General features: G+C 45.5%; 2 protein-coding genes across 3 annotated transcripts in view; one reads left to right on the top strand and one right to left on the bottom strand.

Annotated features, from left to right (window-relative positions):
* The first annotated feature begins 1768 nt into the window (after window positions 1-1768).
* Window positions 1769-22063, top strand: part of LOC118402377 (transcription initiation factor IIB-like) — a 44776-nt gene continuing 24481 nt past the window's right edge. The window contains exon 1 of the mRNA XM_052477276.1: window positions 1769-1787. The gene's annotated coding sequence lies outside the window, so the exon portion shown is untranslated. The remainder of the gene's footprint in view (window positions 1788-22063) is intronic.
* LOC118402378 (volume-regulated anion channel subunit LRRC8D-like) lies at window positions 10934-18323 on the bottom strand. Of its 2 annotated transcripts, none has more exons than XM_052477275.1 (2): window positions 18299-18323; window positions 10934-14817 (listed from the first exon to the last, which is right to left on the bottom strand). In XM_052477275.1, exon 2 carries the CDS (start codon window positions 14813-14815, stop codon window positions 12257-12259), a length of 2559 nt encoding a protein of 852 aa, XP_052333235.1. In that variant the 5' UTR covers window positions 14816-14817; window positions 18299-18323; the 3' UTR covers window positions 10934-12256. The 2 variants fall into 2 exon arrangements, with proteins under 2 accessions (XP_052333235.1, XP_035656427.1); XM_035800534.2 differs by lacking the exon at window positions 18299-18323 and adding an exon at window positions 16204-17061.

Below are 22063 nucleotides of genomic sequence, written 5' to 3'. Positions count from 1 at the left end.
AACCGTGTCGTCTGCTTTGCTTAATATAAAGAATGTGAAATGATTTATACTTTTACTTTTGGTACTTAAGTATATTTGGTACTTAAGTATATTTGAGCAATTACATTTACTTTTGATACTTACTGTAAGTATATTTAAAAACCCAATACTTTGGTTGTATTTTACTGGTTGACGTGTCTTTACTTTAACTGAAGTATGATAATTGGGTACTTTTTCCACCACTGCCATACACACAAAATGCTTTTTTTCTCTCAAATGATGCACAAAAGTGTTTTACATCCCTGTTTGTGAGCATTTTATCCTATGTCAAGATAATCCACCTGATGGGTGTTGATAAGAAGCTGATTAAACATCATTACACAGGTGCACCTAAAGGCCACTGCAGTTTAACACACCACAATGCCATGGATGCCTCAAGTTTTGAGGGAGAATGAAATTGGCATGCTGACTGCAGGAATGTCCACCAGAGCTGTTGCCAGATAATTGAATGTTGATTTCTCTACCATAAGCCACCTCCAATGATGTTTTAGAGAATTTGGCAGTAAGTCCAACCTGCCTCCCAACCACAGACCACGTGTAACCACGCCAGCCCAGGACCTCCACATCTGGCTTCTTCCCCTCTGGATTGTCTGAGGGGACTGGGTGCTGAGGACTATTTCTGTCTGTAATAAAGCCCTTTTGTTGGGAAAACTCATTCTGATTGGCTGGGCCTGTCTCCCCAGTGGGTGGGCCTATGCCCTCCCAGGCTCACCCATGGCTGCGCCCCTGCCCAGTGAAATCCATAGATTATGGCCTAATATATTTATTTAAATTGACTGATTATCCAATATGAACTGTAATTCAGCAAAATCTTTGGTCAGTGTATTTTGTCTATGGCTGCGTTACAGGTAGACTTGGCTATGTGACATAGATGCAGAAAGTTAACAGCATAGTGGGTCGATTTCTGCAACAGCTAAGAGAGTTGAGGCTCAACTTCTCAGCTGGTTTTGTCCCATGCACAGAAGTCTGAATAGCTGCGATGCTACTCGTGGCAATTTCGCTGTCTACATTTAACACAGGCAGCCCTATTCTTTTGCCCAATTATTGGATAACTATCTGATTGGTCGAAATACCAATTAGTGCAGCATTTCTCAAACTCGGTCCTCAGGACCCTAAGGTGCACACGTTTTGGTTTTAGCCCTAACACTACACAGCTGATTGAAATGATCCAATTTTGATGATTAGTTGATTATTTGAATCAGTTGTGTAGTGCTAGGGCAAAAACCAAGGACCGAGTTAGGGAAACCCTGAATTAGCGGCAAAAGGATATTTATTAGGCTGCCTGTGTAAACGCAGCCATTGATGGAAAGATTGCTGTCATTCATTAACTAGGGGCTTGATTCAATCCGTAGCGCTGAAGATTTGCGCTACTCTGCATTCAATAATATCTATTGAAATCATTTCCAACTGAATTTTTTTTAAAGTCCACAGTTAAAGACGGGTGTTTGTGCATGAAATTTTCCACATAAAACAAAATGACTACAAGTCCCCAACTACTTGATATCTTTTGGATCTTTCACACTCAAGTAAAACAGGTATTCTGTATTAGTTTAGGATAAGCGAAGTGGAGATGTTGTTTGCTACCTTCACCACCTGGGGGAGGCCCGTCATGGTGTTGAATGCTGAGCTGTAGTCAATGAACAGCATTCGTACATAGGTATTCCTCCTGTCCAGGTGGGATAGGGCAGTGTGATGGTGATTGCATTGTCTGTGGACCTAAACAAATTGAAGTGGGTCTAGAGTGACAGGTAAGGTGGAGGTGATATGATCCTTGACTAGTCTCACAAAGCACTTTATAATGACAGAAGTGAGTGTTACATTAAGTTCAGTTACCTTAGCATTCTTGGGTACAGGAACAATGGTGGCCATCTTGAAGCATGTGGGGACAGCAGACTGGGATAGGGAGAGATTGAAAAGCAAGCAAGACGTCGGTGTCCATGACGTGGCTGGTTTTCCTTTTGTAGTCCGTGATTGTGTCTCGTGACTCATTGGAGCTCACAGAACAGGGCTGAGCGGAAATGGAGGAAAACTCGCCTCCCTGCGGACCTGGCATCCTTTCACTCCCTCCTCTCTACATTTTCCTCCTCTGTCTCTGCTGCTAAAGCCACTTTCTACCACTCTAAATTCCAAGCATCTGCCTCTAACCCTAGGAAGCTCTTTGCCACCTTCTCCTCCCTCCTGAATCCTCCTCCCCTCCCCCTCCTCCCTCTCTGCAGATGACTTCGTCAACCATTTTGAAAAGAAGGTCGACGACATCCGATCCTCGTTTGCTAAGTCAAACGACACCGCTGGTTCTGCTCACACTGCCCTACCCTGTGCCCTGACCTCTTTCTCCCTCTCTCTCCAGATGAAATCGGCCAACAACCTGCCCGCTTGACCCTATCCCCTCCTCTCTTCTCCAGACCATTTCCGGAGACCTTCTCCCTTACCTCACCTGCTCATCAACTCATCCCTGACCGCTGGCTATGTCCCTTCCGTCTTCAAGAGAGCGAGAGTTGCACCCCCTTCTGAAAAACCTACACTCGATCCCTCCGATGTCAACAACTACAGACCAGTATCCCTTCTTTCTTTTCTTTCCAAAACTCTTGAACGTGCCGTCCAGCCAGCTCTCCCGCTATCTCTCTCAGAATGACCTTCTTGATCCAAATCAGTCAGGTTTCAAGACTAGTCATTCAACTGAGACTGCTCTTCTCTGTATCACGGAGGCGCTCCGCACTGCTAAAGCTAACTCTCTCTCCTCTGCTCTCATCCTTCTAGACCTATCGGCTGCCTTCGATACTGTGAACCATCAGATCCTCCTCTCCACCCTCTCCAAGTTGGGCATCTCCGGCGCGGCCCACGCTTGGATTGCGTCCTACCTGACAGGTCGCTCCTACCAGGTGGCGTGGCGAGAATCTGTCTCCTCACCACGCGCTCTCACCACTGGTGTCCCCAGGGCTCTGTTCAGGCCCTCTCCTATTCTCGCTATACACCAAGTCACTTGGCTCTGTCATAACCTCACATGGTCTCTCCTATCATTGCTATGCAGACGACACACAATTAATCTTCTCCTTTCCCCCTTCTGTTGACCAGGTTATCGCATCTCTGCATGTCTGGCAGACATATCAGTGTGGATGACGGATCACCACCTCAAGCTGAACCTCGGCAAGACGGAGCTGCTCTTCCTCCCGGGAAGGACTGCCCGTTCCATGATCTCGCCATCACGGTTGACAACTCCATTGTGTCCTCCCAGAGCGCTAAGAACCTTGGCGTGATCCTGGACAACACCCTGTCGTTCTCAACTAACATCAAGGCGGTGGCCCGTTCCTGTAGGTTCATGCTCTACAACATCCGCAGAGTACGACCCTGCCTCACACAGGAAGCGGCGCAGGTCCTAATCCAGGCACTTGTCATCTCCCGTCTGGATTACTGCAACTCGCTGTTGGCTGGGCTCCCTGCCTGTGCCATTAAACCCCTACAACTCATCCAGAACGCCGCAGCCCGTCTGGTGTTCAACCTTCCCAAGTTCTCTCACGCCACCCCGCTCCTCCGCTCTCTCCACTGGCTTCCAGTTGAAGCTCGCATCCGCTACAAGACCATGGTGCTTGCCTACGGAGCTGTGAGTGGAACGGCACCTCAGTACCTCCAGGCTCTGATCAGGCCCTACACCCAAACAAGGGCACTGCGTTCATCCACCTCTGGCCTTCTCGCCTCCCTACCACTGAGGAAGTACAGTTCCGCTCAGCCCAGTCAAAACTGTTCGCTGCTCTGGCCCCCAATGGTGGAACAAACTCCCTCACGACGCCAGGACAGCGGAGTCAATCACCACCTTCCGGAGACACCTGAAACCCACCTCTTTAAGGAATACCTAGGATAGGATAAAGTAATCCTTCTCACCCCCCTTAAAAGATTTAGATGCACTATTGTAAAGTGGCTGTTCCACTCGATGTCATAAGGTGAATGCACCAATTTGTAAGTCGCTCTGGATAAGAGCGTCTGCTAAATGACTTAAATGTAAATGTAATGTAATGTAATGTGTCTGAGTCGTTGAATTACGACGCCACTTTGTCTCCATACGAACATTTTGCATGTTTAATTGCCTTGCAGAGGGTATAACTACACTGTTTGTATTCAGCCATATTCCCAGTCACCTCTCCATGGTTAAATGCATGGATCACGCTTTCAATTTTGTGCGAATGCCGCCATCTATCCACAGTTTCTGGTTAGGGTAGGTTTTAATAGTCACAGTGGGTACAACATCCCCCATACACTTCCTTATAAACTCACTCACAGAATCAGCGTATACGTCAACATTATTCTCGGAGGCTACCCGGAACATATCCCGGTCCGTGTGATCAAAACAATCTTGAAGCTTGGATTCCGATTGGTCAGACCAGCGTTGAATAGTCCTGAGCATGGGTTCTTCCTGTTTGAGTTTCTGCCTATAGGACAGGAGGAGCAAAATGGAGTCATGGTCAGATTTTCAGAAAGGAGGGCGCGGGAGGGCCTTGTATGCATCGTGAAAGATAGAGTAGCAGTGATCCAGTGTTTTTCCAACACGAGTGCTACAGTCAATATGCTGATAGAATTTAGGTAGCCTTGTCCTCAAATTTGATTTGTTAAAATCCACAGCTACAATAAATGCAGCCTCAGGATATATGGTTTCCAGTTTGCATAAGTTCATTAGAGTTACCAGCCTCAGAAATCGGCAATTAACTGCACTTCAGTCTGCAGCCCAAATAAATGCTTCACAGAGCTCAAGTAACAGACACATCTCAACATCAACTGTTCAGAGGAGACTGTGTGAATCAGGCCTTCATGGTCAAATTGCTGCAAAGAAACCACTACTAAAGGACACCAATAATAAGAAGAGACTAGCTTGGGCCAAGAAACACGAGCAATTGACATTAGACCAGTGGAAACTTGTCCTTGGGTCTGATGAGTCCAAATTTGAGATTTTTGGTTCCAACCGCCGTGTCTTTGTGAGACGCAGAGTAGGTGAATGGATGATCTCCGCATGTGTGGTTCCCCCCGTGAAGCATGGAGGAGGAGCTATGATGGTGTGGGGGTGCTTTGCTGGTGAAACTGTCGGTTTTATTTAGAATAAAAGGCACACTTAACCAGCATGGCTACTACAGCGATACGCCATCCCATGTGGTTTGTGCTTAGTGGGACTATCATTTGTTTTTCAACAGGACAATGACCCAACACACCTCCAAGCTGTGTAAGGGCTATTTGACCAAGAAGGAGAGTGATGCATCAGATGACCTGGCCTCCACAATCACCCGACCTCAAACCAATTGAGATGGTTTGGGATGAGTTGGACCGTAGAGTAAAGGAAAAGCAGCCAACAAGTGCTCAGCATATGTGGGAACTCCTTAAAGACTGTTAAAATATATTTTGATTTGTTTAACACTTTTTGGATTACTACATACATATGTGTTATTTCATAGTTTTGATGTCTTCACTATTATTTAAATGATGGTTCCTTGCTGCAGTCGCTAGCTGCAGCGAACTGAAAAGAGGAGTGACCCAGGGATGCGTATGCTTTTGGGACCTTTTACAGAATGTGACTGGCAGAACTGATGTTGTATGTGGAGGATGAGGGCGGCAGTAGATATCTCAGATAGGGGGGAGGCCTAAAAGGGTTTTATAAATAAGCATCAATCAGTGGGTCTTGCGATGGGTATACAGAGATGACTAGTTTACAGACGAGTATAGAGTACAGTGATGTCCTATAAGGAGCATTGGCGGCAAATCTGATGGCCGAATGGTAAAGAACATTTAGCCTCTCGAGTGGAACCTTACCTGCCGATCTATAAATTACTTCTCCGTAATCTAGCATGGATAGGATGGTCATCTGAATCAGGGTTAGTTTGGCAGCTGGGGTGAAAAAGGAACGATTACGACAGAGGAAACCAAGTCTAGATTTAACTTTAGCCTGCAGCTTTGATATGTGCTGACAGAAGGACCGTCTAGCCATACTCCCAAGTACTTGTATGAGGTGACTACCTCAAGCTCTAAACCCTCAGCGTTAGTAATCACACCTGTGGGGAGAGGGGAATTCTTCTTACCAAACCACATGACATTTGTTTTGGAGATCTTCAGAACAAGATTAAGGGCAGAGAAAGTTTGTTGGACACTAAGAAAGCTTTGTTGTAGAGCGTTTAACACAAAATCCGGAGAGGGGCCAGCTGAGTATAAGACTGTATCATCTGCATATAAATGGATGAGAGAGCCTTCTATTACCTGATCTACGTTGTATATGTAAATTGAGAAGAGTGTGGGGCCTAGGATCGAGCCATGGGGTACACCCTTGGAGACAGGTAGTGGCTGAGTGAGACAGCAGATGTTCTGATTTGATACACATCACTCTTTGAGAAAGGTAGTTAGTAAACCAGGCCAAAGACCCCTCAGAGACACCAATACTCACAATAATGGAATGGTCTACCGTATCAAAAGCTTTGGCCAAGTCCATAAAAATAGCAGCACAACATTGCTTAGAATCAAGGGCAATGGTGACATCATTTAGGACCTTTAAGGTTGCAGTGACACATCCATAACCTGTGCGGAAACCAGATAGTATACCAGAGAGAATACTGTAGACATCAAGAAAGCCAGTCAGTTAATTCAGTTTTTCCAACACTTTTGATAAACAGGGCAAAATAGAAATAGGCCTATAACAGTCAGGATTAATCTTCATCTCCCCCTTTAAATAAAGGATGCACCATGGCTGACTTCCAAGCAATGGGAACCTCCCCAGAGAGAAAAGACAGGTTAAAAAGGTCAGCGATAGGCTTGTCGATTAGAGGGGCAGCAACCTTAAAGAAGAAAGGGTCTAAACCATCTGATTCAGATGTTTTTTTTTGTCAAGTTTAAGGAGCTCCTTCAGCACCTCGGACTCAATGACCGCCTGCAGGGAGAAACTTTGTAGTAGGGGGAAAAGAGAGAGGACCATCGGGGCTAGTCGCATTAGAAGGGGTGGGAGGTGAGGAAACGTTGGATGGGCAAGGAGGCATGGTTGAGTCAAATAGGAATCCTGACTTAATGAAGTGGTGACTAAAGAGCTCAGCATGTGCTTCTTGTCAGTAACAACCACATCATTAACTTTAAGGGACATTGGCAGCTGTGAGGAGGAGGGTTTATTCTCCAGGTCTTTAACCGTTTTCCAGAACTTCTTGGGGTTAGACCCACAGAGAGAGAACGGCTCCTTAAAGAAACTAACTTTGACCTTCCGGATAGCCCGAATGCACTTATTTGTTATTTGTCTGAACAAGAGCCAGTCTGCCTGAGTATGTGTGTGCTGAGCCTTTCACCAAATGCAATTATTGAGGTGGAGTAACTCTGCATGACCACGGTCGAACCTGGGACTGAACCTGTTTTTAATTCTCATTTTCTTTATGGGGGTGTGTTTGTTAACAATACCACTGAAAATATCAAAAAAGAAGGTCCAAGACTCCTCGACAGAGGGGATCAAGCTGATTCTATACCAATTTACAGAAGCCAGGTCATGAAGAAAGGCTTGCTCATGAAAGTATTTTAGCAAGCGTCTTTGACAAATCAGGACAAGTCGTTTCACTGAGGAGTCATTACGTACACAGGCTATAAAACAGTGATCACTAAGGTCATTACAGAAAACACCAGACTGATACCCATCAGGATTATTTGTGAGGATAACATTGAGGAGAGTAGCCTTTCCTGGGGTTTTGGAGTCATACCTTGTGGGATTGGTAATAATCTGAGAAAGATTGATTGAGTCCCATTGCTTTAGGACTTGTTAAGGTGGTTTAAGCATGTCCCAGCTTAGGTCACCTAGCAGGACAAATTCAGATTTAATTTAAGGGGCCAGGAGAGAGTTCAGCGCAGGTAGGGTACAGGCCGGTGCTGATTATAGTTTACGTTAGCTAACTGGCCATTCGTAATAATAACTAGCTAGCTAACAGTTAATGTTATTGCATTAATTATTTTTGCTGGCATATTTGCGTTTAAAAAACAATCAACATCTTTATCATCAACTACATGGCTATTAAGAATTTTTGATTAACTAGCTAACAACATATTATGTGTCCAATGTCCCTTCAACAGCCTAGTCGCGGTCCAAAGCATTACGGATATTCATATTTCTATTCCATTACTGTCTCGTTTTACGTGGCTGCAGGTGGCTAAAAGCCTAGCAAGCTTTCCTCGTGCTACAAATAAACTACATTAGACAACACCACTTTCAATTTCTCCCTGCAGGAGCAAGGAGGTGGCAGAATAGAGATAATTTTTCTTCTTCTGTGTATTTTTTAAGGCCGCTGGCAACCAACTTTAAAGTGCATTATACCGCCACCAACAGGACTGGATGGTGGACCAGAGGTCTAAGCAGCATAGAGACAGACAGAGAACACATTTTTATATCTGTGCCATTTATAACATCTGTGAAAGCACTGGCAGGGGAAATACGGAAGCTTCTCATTCCTTTAAAGCCAACTCTAAGTGTGTGTTCATCTGTTTTTTTTTAAGCACTGTACCTGACTCCATCTAACCATGGTCTCTGCTGTTGGCTGTAATGTCAGAAAAACACCTTTTAGAGTACTGTAGTCCCCAAATCCAGTGTTGTAAAACATGTTGTTCTTCTTGTCACACAGGAAGTATTGAAGGAGGAACTGGTTTGCCCGAAGCTTCACAATTTCCTCGACTTGACGAGCGACCTCGTTGCGTGCCTCTTCAAGCTGCTTTAAAAGCCCAACCACATGCTCTCAAAATGAATACTGCCAACTCTACATGTTCTATTCCAAACACAGGCCATTCAAATGAATACATGTTCCTTTTCTCTTAGTAGAAGGCTTACAGAAAAACAACTCAAAATGAACTTGCATGTCCTTTATGTAGAGCAGACGGGCAGATACTGATGCATTCATTGTGAATGATTGTAAATGGGAGCTAGTGACCGAGGCTAAACCAAATATTGTAAACTCACGAAAAACACTAAAGTGACTGTTAAGTTCAGATCTTAAGTCTATACCTGAACATGATTTGGCAAGCCATATTCTCAGCTTGAGGGTCCTGATCCAGAGAGTCACTGTAGATACAAGATTCGGTTACATATACTGTACCTGCTATGAACTATTGAAAATGACAGAAAAGACACGTGTAATAATAAACAACTACCTTAGCTCATCTGGCTCCTCGGCAGGTGTATCCTTTCCACGACGGGCAGCCTCACTGTAACACAGAAAAATACATTACAGTTGATTATTGACTCTCCCTGACAAGTTGTTTAATAAACTAGTAGTTAGCTAGTTTAGGGCTAAGCTACGCTAGATAGGCCTACAATGCAGCTTTTCTGATGATGGTCTTCCTGCCAGGTTTCGGGGTGGACATCCAGGTGAACACAGTCGGCACAACCTGCACTTTTAGCATCCGTTTCCCACTTATGGTCTTTAAAAAGGAGTCGACAAACAGTGTTTTGAACACACTTTGGTTGTTGTCAATTAACTCTGTAGGGACATATTGATCCAGTTTAGTTGTCAAGCATTATAACTTGCTATATTGGTTAGAGATGCAAAAATAGGTACTAAGTTAACCAATGTTAGAATTTCTCAACTAACTGGTGGCTGTGTTGTTAGCCTGGCTGGCCAGTAGATAGCTAGCTAACTCGCTAAGCTAACTAGCAACATTAAATTCCAAAATCTTAACTTACTTTATAATGTGGCCTGACAACTCGCTTTATTTCCACCACTCATTGGCGTCGGATTGCACAGTCTTTGGGGAAACTGTGAAAAGTTCATTCTCTGCATGACCTCCTCCTTTTGTAGGTGTTACATCCAGGGACACAGCAGTATGACTTTTGACTATGTTGCCTAGGTTTCCGGCCTCTGTTTCCCACCCTGGTGCTCATTTTCATTTAGCCGGAAGTGACATGTCGTGTGAATTAAGTGAATCTCCATTTTAAAGTAGTCCATTTTCTTCTTCATGATTGGCTGATCCCTCCCGATGACCCAATTGGACATGACTCCAACAGGGTCACCAGGAGGGATCAGCCAGTGAAGTTGGAAGTCCCACCCAGCTGACTACATTAAAATGGTGGAAGCCCTCAATAGTGCTGTACATGTTAAAACGGCCTTATGGCCACTAGAGGCCTCTATCATTCTCTATGGGTGGATGGGAGCAGCATATCTGTGGCTTGCTTTTAATGACATTATTAGCTACAATCAAGTGTAACCGGGTGCAGCAGCAAGCAAAAGTCCAACAAAGCAACTGTAATGTATTTTTCTGTGTTACAGTGAGGCTGCCCGTCATGGAGTTTTTTTTGCCATCATCCTTGAAAGGAGATAAAGAAAGTCACACACAAAACTCAACTTGACTATGATATTGAATTACCAAGGTACTGGCAAGATAGTGTCCTCAGCAAAGCCTGAATTTGATCTCATCTGCCCTGTTGTCAAAGTTACAGGCAATAACTTTGAGATTGTATTTCGAAAGATGGTTTTTAAATTCAAATTTCCCTATTGTTTTGGCATGACATCATCCTTAAAGACGTTGTGTACATTGTACCTTTGCTTGATCAAGGAAATTCAGTTAATATATATATATATATATATATTAGAAGTGGTGTACAATATCACAGTAAAGCAGCATTAAGCAGTCTCACAAAGTAAGGCATAGGGCTGTCGTAGAATCTGTCAGTCCGAGATTAATCGGGTAGATCTGCCACTGACATGGCCTCTCATCTGAGGCAGACATTTGTTGTCATCCTGGGATTTTGCAAGCTTCTGTGCAAAGGACTCCAGGGACTGCAAGGCCAGGTTGCACATCGTTGGCTCTTCTCAAGTTGGTTGTGTTGGTGGGCTGTGAGACCTGGGTGCCATAAATAATGTCCAATTACCATTGAGAAATGCGTTGAAACAGAGAATGACAAGAACTGGAAAAGTTTTATCTAAAATCTAGTTTTATTGTGCCATAAATTAACGGACTTTGAGCGTATTAGCAGTAATTTGGTATGGTAGCAAATGTGAACAGTTCATGTACAGTACAGAAATACATAGACAAAAAGCAATAACAATCTTTGTCTCATTGTTCTCTCCCTTTTGTCAAACCTCATCCCTTTTCGATCACACATCTTCAAAAAAATAAAAATTAGGTTTAGTATGGTCTGTGATAGGCGAGTGTAATCCATGGAAAACATTCAACAATCTATGAGAAAAGCAAATATTGTTCATGCAAAGTACTCCCAATTTCAAGCGTAATCCCCAAGAGGAGGTAAAAGTTCAGACTGTATCTTTTATTCCTCCGGTGAACTTAGTATGATCACATAGGCTGTGCCGAAGCAGTTCTAAACAGTTCCCAGTAGACTGAGGATCTCCCCTCCTTCTCTTATCAACACACGACAACTGTCACTCCGCTGACAGACCAATGTCTCGGCTGCAGGATGTTAATCGAAGCAAATTAATGAAACGTTATTTAAACAAAAGTGAATTACCATTGAAAGGAGAGCATTTGTTCGCTCATTGAATGGTGATGTGAATAATGACAGTGAATGTTTAGGCAAACATGCTGTTTGGGCCTTTCTTATTAAAGCCCTCACTGAGAAATAGCAGCAGTTAAGGTTGAAAAGCTATTGCCCATGGTTAACATTATACCTGAGTAGTTAATACAATATATATTAATAAGTCAGAAATTCAATTCCCATTAACAATATTATGCGATAATACCCTAGGAAGCAACTGAAAGCGTTTTTAAAATCCTGAACATTCTTAAATATGTGAACAAAAATACTACTTTGAAAGGATAAATGCAAAACGTCATTACGTGATTATAGTGCTCTGCAGTCTGCATTCTCTCTCACTTTATTCAGTTAAAAGGGTCAAGGAACAAGCCATATTGTGAAATTTATCATCAATAAAATGTGGTTCAATACCCTGTGAAAGTAACTTCCGCTTTACTTCCGGGTCATGTCACCATATCTTTTCAATAGGCTTGAAGTTATATAATCAAATTCGTGAAAACAGGGTCCTTTAAGAAATACATCAACTCATATTCATGTTATGGATGAATTCACTTTTGCCAGATGCCTTTTATGAAATATTTGGCTTGAAGACCATTGTGCCACGTTTTTGCCCAAAAGTTCAAAAACTACAAGGCTACTTCCTGGTGAACAATATCTTAATTTCATGGCGTATTGCTTCAGTGAGTTATAATATACATTTCAGTTAGTCACTGTATTGTAAGGGTTTAAAATATCAGCGATTATAAGCTATAAACCACTCGCAAAGGACACATTGGTCTCCCGACTGATACTCTCCTTTACTTCTATGGGTAAAGTGTCAAAAAGGTGGTCCTCGACAATGAGGCAGTTTTTACGTAGAAGGCGACAGTTCCCCAGTAGCGAGGGAAGGCGGTCCAGACTGTTTCCCCTCAGCTCCAGCTGAGCGAGCTGCACCAACTGACCCACTGTCTCAGGCAGGGTGGTGAGGCCATTGTTGCTCAGACACAGGACCTTCAGCTTGGTGCACCTGAACAGCTGCTTGGGCAGCACCTCCACCTTGTTTGCATTGATTGCGAAGTGCTGGAGGTTCTGCAGGAGACCCACGTCCGGCGGGATCACTGTGATGGAGTTCTGACTGACGTCCAGATACCTCAGCTTGGGGAGGTGGAACAGAGCCGCCGGGAGCATCCCCAGTTTGTTGTGCGATAGGTGAAGTGACTCCAAACACTTGACTTGGCCTATGGAGGCTGGAATGGTGATGATTTTGTTGTGCCACAGTTTGAGGCAGGTCAACCTCTTGAGGTGCTGAAAGCTGATGATCTCCTCAATGGTGCGAATGTTGTTGGATTTGAGATCCAGCTCTTGAAGGTTGGTTAAGCTGAAAATAGCATGGGGGATCCTCTCCAGCTCACAGTTGTGCAACTCCAGATCGGCAAGGTTAGTCATCTTCTTGAGGCTGTTCAGTACCAGTAGTTTAGTACCATCATTGTGCACCACCAGTTTGATCAGGTGTGGGGACAGCTCAGTTAGACTTGAAGGCATCTTGGTGAGGTTGCTCTTCAGATACAATGTCTTGAGATGTTTTAAATCTCGCATGGACTCTAGTCCTATCATTTTGTTGTGTTCTGAGCTTAAATTCCCTACCAAGTTAAGCTCCCTCAAACTCCTCAACAAATAAACCCATGTGGGGATCTCAGCGACGTCTGTGAACTTGACATGAAGGCAGTGGAGGTGGTCACGGAGAAAGACAAAGGCTGTCTGCTCAACTTTGGCAGGGCAGTGGCAGAGGTGCAGCTCATGCATACTGGTCATTTGGGAAATCTTTGCCGAAAACCTGACCTCAGGAATTAGTTCTAGTTTAAGTATTTCCAGGTCGGTGAGATCAAACACTGCATTGGGGAGACCAGAGAGCATGAAGAGGTGGAGCTCCTGCTGGTCTTGGGCATTTCGGGTCACAAGCTGTCTGAGCTTCTCAAATGTCCACTCGTGGTTCAGACTGATCTCCCTCAGCTTGTTCTCGCTGACCTCCGAGAGGAAGACACCAAACCGTTTGGAATACAGCTGGTCGTACTGATCGACCATGTGTAGGAGGAACGCAAAGTCGTTCTTCACGTCAGGAATGTCACTGAAGCTACTCTCCTCTCTGACCTTCTCAAATGAGTACTCTTTAAGGGGGCGCCTGAAAAGCCAGTGGAGGGAATACAAGCAGACCATCCCATAGATCAATATGAGGGCCATGTAGCTGAGGAGGAGCTTTCTCAGCATGAACGCCATGTTGTGGGTACAAAAGAACAGCTTATATCCGGTTAAGTGTTTGATATTGGGCTCACATTTGTGACGAAATTCGATGGCAGCCATAAAGGTTGACGTATAGGACAGAATCAAAATGAACTTGACCGTTTTGACCACGGTCTGAGCTACGTAGAGCTTGTAGATTAAATCGCTGTCCTCCACATGGGCGCGGAATTTCCGCACCTTCTCAAAAAGAGCTTTGGCCTGCTCTCCATCCTTCTTGTCCAGGATAGTCATACTTGGTGCCTCAGCAACAGGCGTATCTGCTGAGAACTTGACTCCTGTATTCCCAAGCATAGGAGTAGATGTGTTGGCAGCATTTTCGTCTTTATTTTCCTGTGATAATTCTCTCGGTCCTGAAGTGGTGCCAGTCAGTCTCTGCTTGTTCTCCTCAGAATCCTCACAGGCTGTCTCGGACAAAGCCTTTGTAGTCCATGGAGACTCAAAGCACCGTCCGAGAATGGACACAAAGTGTTCAATCTTTGAGCTTGTCTTGGGGTATTTGAACCAGAAGTTACTACTGACCATAAGCACAAGGGTGTGGATGAGGGTGAGGTACGGGAAGTACTTTGAGTACCAGGGCAAGGCAACATGGTAACACATTTGGTTGACGAAGATGTACTGCTGATAATCTAAATTGGTTCGGATCCCTGTGGGCTCAGGTTGCTGCATTTTGCTCTCTCGCTTCACAATGATGGGCTGGGTGTTGTGGATCTCGTGTACTGCACTGTCTGGTAGATCTTTAGTGGGCATTGGTGTAGCAAGCACTGTCGTCATACTAACTGCTGATGAGGTGGTTTCTTGCTGACATTTGGTTGTGCAAGAGTTTGGCCCTGCCGCCGCCGCCTCCTCTGCTTCTTCCAGGCAGGGAAGGCACGCCACCTGGTCCTTTGTGATCTGCATCGTCATGGCGAAGATGGACAACATGAGCATGACCACCCCCAGGTAGTCCATGAAGACGTCCCACCATGGTTTTAGGATGCGGTAGGTCGGCTGGGTGTCATTCAGCGATGCTAACTCAGTGATGGTAAACATTCCTGCAATGGAAGAAGACCGGGCATTTAGCTAGTATGGAAAGCACTTCTTTCTCAACCAATCTAATTAGAAAGAAATAAAACAAGCACTTCAAATGTGTGTTTTTGTTTGGAATCAAATCGATTTTTGTTGGTAAATGTTTGTACTTGGTATGGTTCTAAAAGGTTAAAAAGGTAATAAAGATTGACAGCATTATTTTTTAGAACTAAATGGAACGGTTCTCCATGACAAAGAGGCATATAAAACAGGAAACGGCATGAGCAACGACATTGGCATATTACTCTCTCTCATGCATCTCTATAGAGAATTTGAAAACATCTGATGACAAAGCTTAGAGTCTACATCTGGGCCAGACTAGTTATGACATGTGGAAACTGGAATGGCAAAGGTTCCTCTAATGTTAGTCTACAGACTATTGCAAGTCATTGAGAAGATTATAATATTGGTGTGCCCTTTTAAGAAGCAATGGTAATTGTGCCCAGATTCAACATGTGGGAGCACTTCCTTCTCTGAGCCTTTTCCCCCACGGTAAAAAAAAAAATAAAAAAAGTTTAAAATTGTTTTATGACAGTGAATATACATTGCCCAAACTAGGTAGCCTAGATAATGATCATTACGGTTAATATGTATAACTGTTACAACACTATTAAGAGTTATTTTAAGGCATACACTTTTCCTTACCAGTATTCTAAAACAAATATGGTACGCTTTACCAACCAATCAAACGTGATGATATTTGGTGTCATTCATAATTTCCTTTCATAGTTGAACTAAAGAATGACAGTAATATCAATACATATTTTGATATTATAGGCTAGTAGCCTATAGGCCATATTTATAAATATAGTATAATATGAATAAAAATACTTTAAGGTGACATCCCAGTAAAGAGGAAGCCATCATTAAAGACGTGTTGCATATCATAAAAGCAGAAGATCTGTAGGTGAGAGCGTGTAGTTGACCGTAGAGACAGCCCTGGTCGAAAAAAGAGAAGAGCGGAGAGACCAGTTGTGGAATACACCTACGACTACTGATCGAACATACAAATTTCATTTTGGGAAATATAAACCATTAGACACATGTTAAACTCTTTAAGTTTCTTCTAGAGATCTCGCACATTCATTTTCCTGTTGCTGTCTGACTCTGAGGTCAGGTGACTTGCTGTAACGTGGGGTAAACTTCAACTGTAACTCAACTACAGCATGTGCCCAGAGTTAAACATTTACAGTGCGTTCCTTAACAATTTATATTATATTGCCACTTGCGATAGCCTAAATAAACTACCCTGGGATAACCGCACAGTATGACAATCAACATAAAACAAATATAAATTAGGATTTTACAGTTTTTACAGCGTGGTAAATGCGAGAAAGAAATATCATACTTACTATCTTGTTTGACGTTATCTCTTATCAATTTGATTTCCGGCACTCCATTCCACTTTTACGGTCAAGACAGTTCCTTTCCACGGTTCAGATCAAATAATTAAACCATCATCTATGGAATAACGCTTGTGACCAATAATATTATGTTCGTGACAGTGCGAATGTCAGCACCATTCTCAATACCCGCGGTTCTGCATTGGCTACCTGATAAACATTAGCTACGTGAATAATATGCGCAGAACGTCTGCCTCCGTACGCATGTAATTCAAAGTAAAGGATGGTCCAACTTTAACATTAAAGCGCTATTACCGGCGTTTATGAGATGGTGGATGCCACAGATCAACGTCCTAAAGACACAACGTGCTTCTCTCAGATGCCAGCAAATTCGAGATAGGCCTAATAATGAAAACTAGGGCACCACCTACTCTACTACGACTTAATCGAATGTTTCTCCCGCGTGAACATTATGTTACAATATAACTCATTCGGAAACTTTGAACTGTAACCATCTGTTCAGTAACTATGTAGCAATTACTACTTTTCAGCCTGTAAATGAATACATTGTATCCGGCACATCATATCTGCTGCCCCAGTAAACTACACAATGGAACAATCCTTGCGAGCTCTCTCCCGCTCGTCCTGTCTGTCTGTAGTTAGGCTAGATAGCCAGCCTAATTGTGAAATATGAAGACGTTAGGAATCTAGAACCCTTTTGGTGTAACTCGCTATCGACTGAAGTCATGCTGGATTTCCAGCTATGTCTGGATTTGGTTGCTTGCTGCACCCGTGCACTGCACACTGTTGAGGAAGTGTCTCTTGAGTATGGTACAGGTTCCAACCGGTCCAGGCTAGATTGTGTAAAAAGAGTGGGCTTACCCTCCTCTCAACCCTTGTACTCTCAGAGGAAGTGAATAAAAACAAGTCCATGGAGTGCCAGGCAGGGGCAGACTGGGACAAAAATTCAACTGGCATTTTAGCCGCACCAGCCCACATCACCTTACAACTTGTACTTTACCAGTCACCAGTGAAACATAGTCCTACTCCTTTTTTGACCAGCTCATGTTTAAAAGACAAACACAACATGTAAAAACATCACTGGAGATGCAACTCCACAGTGTTATTTGCTCTTACATATAGAGCCAACATATTACGGAACTGTATCTTTCTGAATAAATGCCTAATAGATCACAATTGGCTCATAATACCCCATAAAAGCCTAACTACTTATATTTAAAATATAAAATCCTGGATTTCATACATGTCCCCCCTATCCTTATGGGGCTCCCGAGTGGTGCGGTGGTCTAAGGCACTGCCTCTCAGCCAGCTCATCCAGCTGTGATTGGGAGTCCCATAGGGCAGTGGCCCAGCATCACCAGGGTAGGCAATCATTGTAAATGAGATGTTGTTCTTAACTGACCTGCAGGTTAAAGGTTAAATTGACATTTTAAATATTAACTCATTAATGTCTTAATCGAAATTACGGATTGCCTCTTATTTGCTCGTCGTTTCCTTGTCAGTAGAAACCACATTTGTTTAAGCAAGTCAGCCATATAAGCTATGTTTTTTAAGGCGGAATGAACTGTTTCACTGCCAGACAAGGCTCTGCTGATAGCCAGGTGTAGCAGTGGTAAGGATTCACTCCATGGTGCTGAAAAGAAAGCTCTGCTTTTGGGGCGGCTTTATGTAGGTCATAACAGTTTGTGGGCACCGTTTGTCACCATTATAATGCAATTTATGTATTGTTAACTGTTTTTCTGTGTAGTGGCTTTGCTGGCATGCATCTAAAAACAGTTTTTTGAGTTTGCCCCACCAGGGTGGACTAAAATCGCCACTGAGTACCTGTTAAAAAAATAGTATGCAGCTCAGGTCATGTAGGAAAAAATCAGAGGCAGCACACAGATGTACTTCCAGTTGTAATATTTTGGCTCTATATTATATATTCAATAGTAATTAACCCTTAGGATATATATATATATATTTTTTCAACCTTTATTTAACTAGTCAAGTCAGTTAAGAACAAATTCTTATTTAGAATTATGGCCTACCAGGGAACAGTGTGTTAACTGCCTTGTTCAGGGCCAGAACGACAGATTTTTACCTTGTCAGTTGTCGGGGATTCAATCAGAACTCTTGAAATGTACTGCAACAGAATTCAGAACATGTTATGCCTAGTGAAATAAAGGTTAAATAAAATCAAATTAAAATATATGCAGACAATGAAAGCTCTTACAATGTTCAATGATTACATTTCTCTAAAACAGGCTATAGGCTATATGTGCACCACCAAGTCAGAACAGTAGGCTAAATTATGAGACCAAATTATGACCAAATTATTAGGGTGAGTCACATGGGCTACGAACAGCTTACTACACAACATACATTTAGTATTACTTTCTTAGCTACAGTATACATATCTCCCTGGCATAACATAATTTATGCAGCAGCAAAAAATACATTTTTGGACTCACCTTGTGGTGCTGTGCTCACTTGAACAGGAAAGTGGTGCAGGAAAGTGGTCCTTCTTGTTGGCAGATTTTGTCATCAAACTTTCTCATCAAAGTCTGGCATTCTCTGGATTTATGGTGCTTTCAAGAACACTTTGAAATCAGAAAAAACAAGGTCGAATCATGATGTCAGTGATCTTGAGGTCGTAGCTCTAGAAAGAGGCCCGGGTTCCCGACTTGGAATTCCGAATTGGATGTCAGTTCAAAACTTATTTTCCCAGTCAGAGTTCGTTTTTTCCCCGAGTTCCCAGTTGTATAGAACGCGGCAGAAGTCATATTGGATTGACAGTATGGCCAATGTATTCAACCTTTTCTGGCCTATGGTGTGTTGCGAGTTCATTTTTAACCTTTTATGCATGAAAAAGAGACCCTTAAACCACACACCCTCTCCACTGAATAGCAGGCTAATGATTGCTTTGCAAAGCTTGCAGTTAGCCACTGATTCCTACCAACCAATCGTTTTTGAATTTGAGATTTCCAACTTGTTGTGTAATGTTTATGTCCAATGGCCGATGAGCACCGATATGTTTTAGCTATAATTTCTCTTCATATGACAAGGATCGAAAAGGATTTGCCAGTAGACTGTCGACTTGATTCATGATGATGACTGCTTGCTAGCTAAGATTTTGAAAGTATGATGTTGACATGATCAGTCCAATCAAAGCTACGGTAGATATAATGTGATTTGACGTCATTTTGTCTGTGGCCCGTGACCTTGAGCCTTCTTGAATGAGCAATTCTAATTTTAAATCTATGGCAACACCCGAGCTCTCACCATTTTTTTGCGGTTTTGCAGGTGACGTAGTGTCCCTGTAACGGTTTTCTTGCGGTGAAAGAGAGGCGGACCAAAACGCAGCGTGGTTACTTGTAAACATCTTTAATAAAGATGAACAATGAAAAATCTACAAAACAAGAAATGTGAAAAAAACGAAACAGCCCTATCTGGTGCAACAAACACAGAGACAGGAACAATCACCCACAAAACCCAACACAAAACAGGCTACCTAAATATGGTTCCCAATCAGAGACAATGACTAACACCTGCCTCTGATTGAGAACCATATCAGGCCAAACATAGAAATAGACAAACCAGACACACAGCATAGAATGCCCACCCAGCTCACGTCCTGACCAACACTAAAACAAGGAAAACACACACGAATGATGGTCAGAACGTGACAGTACCCCCAAAGGTGCGGACTCCGAACGCACAACCTAAGCCTATAGGGGAGGGTCTGGGTGGGCATCTGTCCGCGGTGGCGGCTCTGGCGCTGGACGTGGATCCCACTCCATAATTGTCTTAGTCCCCCTCCTTAGCGTCCCTTGAGTGGCGCCCCTCGCCGCTAACCTTGGCCTAGGAACCCTAACAACGGGCCCCACTGGACTGAGGGGCAGCTCCGGACTGAGGGGCAGCTCGGGACTGAGGTAGCTCAGTACTGAGAGGAAGCTCAGGACTGAGAGGAAGCTCAGGCAGGTTGATGAATCTAGTAGATTCTGGCTGGCTGGTGGTTCCGGCAGATCCTGGCTGACTGGTGGTTCTGGCAGATCCTGGCTGACTGGCGGTACTGGCAGATCCTGGCTGACTGGTGGTTCCGGCAGATCCTGGCTGACTGGCAGCTCTGGCAGATCCTGGCTGACTGGCGGATCCTGGCTGAATGGCGGGTCCTGGCTGAATGGCGGATCTAGAAGATCCTGGCTGACTGGCGGATCCTGGCAGACTGGCGGATCCTGGCTGACTGGCAGATCCTGGCTGACTGGCAGTTCTGGCATATCCTGGCTGACTGGCAGTTCTGGCAGATCCTGGCTGACTGGCGGATCCTGGCTGAATGGCGGGTCCTGGCTGAATGGCGGATCTGGAAGATCCTGGCTGACTGGCGGATCCTGGCAGACTGGCAGATCCTGGCTGACTGGCAGTTCTGGCAGATCCTGGCTGACTGGTAGTTCTGGCAGATCCTGGCTGACTGGCGGATTGAACTGATCCTGGCAGACTGGCGGCTCTGGCGGCTCCTGGCTGACTGGTGGCTCCTTGCAGACTAGCGGCGCTGGGCAGACTGGCGGCACTGGCGGCGCTGGGCAGACGGGTGGCTCCGGCGGCGCTGGGCAGACTGGCAACTCTGATGGCGCTGGGCAGACGGGTAGCTCAGGCGGCACTGGGCAGACTGGCGACTCTGACGGCTCCTGGCTGACTGGTGGCACTGGCGGCTCCTGGCTGACTGGCGGCACTGGCTGCTCCTGGCAGACTGGCGGCACTGGCGGCGCTGGGCAGACTGGCGGCACTGGCGGCGCTGGGCAGACTGGCGGCACTGGCGGCGCTGGGCAGACTGGCGGCACTGGCGGCGCTGGAGAGGAAGGCTCTGGCAGTGCTGGACCGAGGAGCTCTGGCGCCTCTGGAATGAGGGGCTCTGGCGCCTCTGGAATGAGGGGCGGGAACTCTGGCAGCGCTGGACAGAGAAGCTCTGGCGCCTCTGGACCGAGGGGCTCTGGTGCCTCTGGACCGAGGGTCTCTGGCGCCTCTGGACCGAGGGTCTCTGGCGCCTCTGAACTGAGGGGCGGGAACTCTGGCAGCGCTGGACAGAGAAGCTCTGGCGCCTCTGGACCGAGGGGCTCTGGTGCCTCTGGACCGAGGGTCTCTGGCGCCTCTGGACCGAGGGTCTCTGGCGCCTCTGGAATGAGGGCGGGAGCTCTGGCAGCGCCGAACAGGCGGGAGACTCCGGCTGCGCTGGAGAGGAGGAAGGCTCCGGTCGCTGGACAGAGAAGCTCTGGCGCCTCTGGACTGAGGAGCGCTGGTGCCTCTGGAATGAGGGGCTCTGGCGCCTCTGGAATGCGCGGGAACTCTGGCAGCGCTGGACAGAGAAGCTCTGGCGCCTCTGGACCGAGGGGCTCTGGTGCCTCTGGACCGAGGGTCTCTGGCGCCTCTGGGAGGGGCTTTGGCGCCTCTGGAATGAGGGGGCGGGAACTCTGGCAGCGCTGAGCTCTGGCGCCTCTGGACCGAGGGGCTCTGGTGCCTCTGGAGGGTCTCTGGCGCCTCTGGACCGAGGGCTCTGGCGCCTCTGGAATGAGGGGTGGGAGCTCTGGCAGCGCCGAACAGGCGGGAGACTCCGGCTGCGCTGGAGAGGAGGAAGGCTCGGTCGCGCTGGACAGAGAAGCTCTGGCGCCTCTGGACTGAGGAGCGCTGGTGCCTCTGGACTGAGGGGCTCTGGCGCCTCTGGACTGAGGGCTCTGGCGCCTCTGGACTGAGGGGTGGGAGCTCTGGCAGCGCCGGACAGGCGGAGACTCTGGCAGCGCTGGACAGAGAAGCTCTGGCACCTCTGAACTGAGGGCTCTGGTGCCTCTGAACTGAGGGGCGGGAGCTCTGGCAG

This window comes from Oncorhynchus keta, chromosome 23, assembly GCF_023373465.1.
Source record: "Oncorhynchus keta strain PuntledgeMale-10-30-2019 chromosome 23, Oket_V2, whole genome shotgun sequence".
Lineage (NCBI taxonomy): Eukaryota > Metazoa > Chordata > Actinopteri > Salmoniformes > Salmonidae > Oncorhynchus > Oncorhynchus keta.
Note: the sequence above shows the minus strand (reverse complement) of the source record. Positions and strands in the feature narration are given on the sequence as shown.

Excerpts from the sequence above, each read along its gene's own strand:
- LOC118402378 (XM_052477275.1), bottom strand. The coding sequence starts at position 14,815 with ATGTTTACCATCACTGAGTTAGCATCGCTGAATGACACCCAGCCGACC.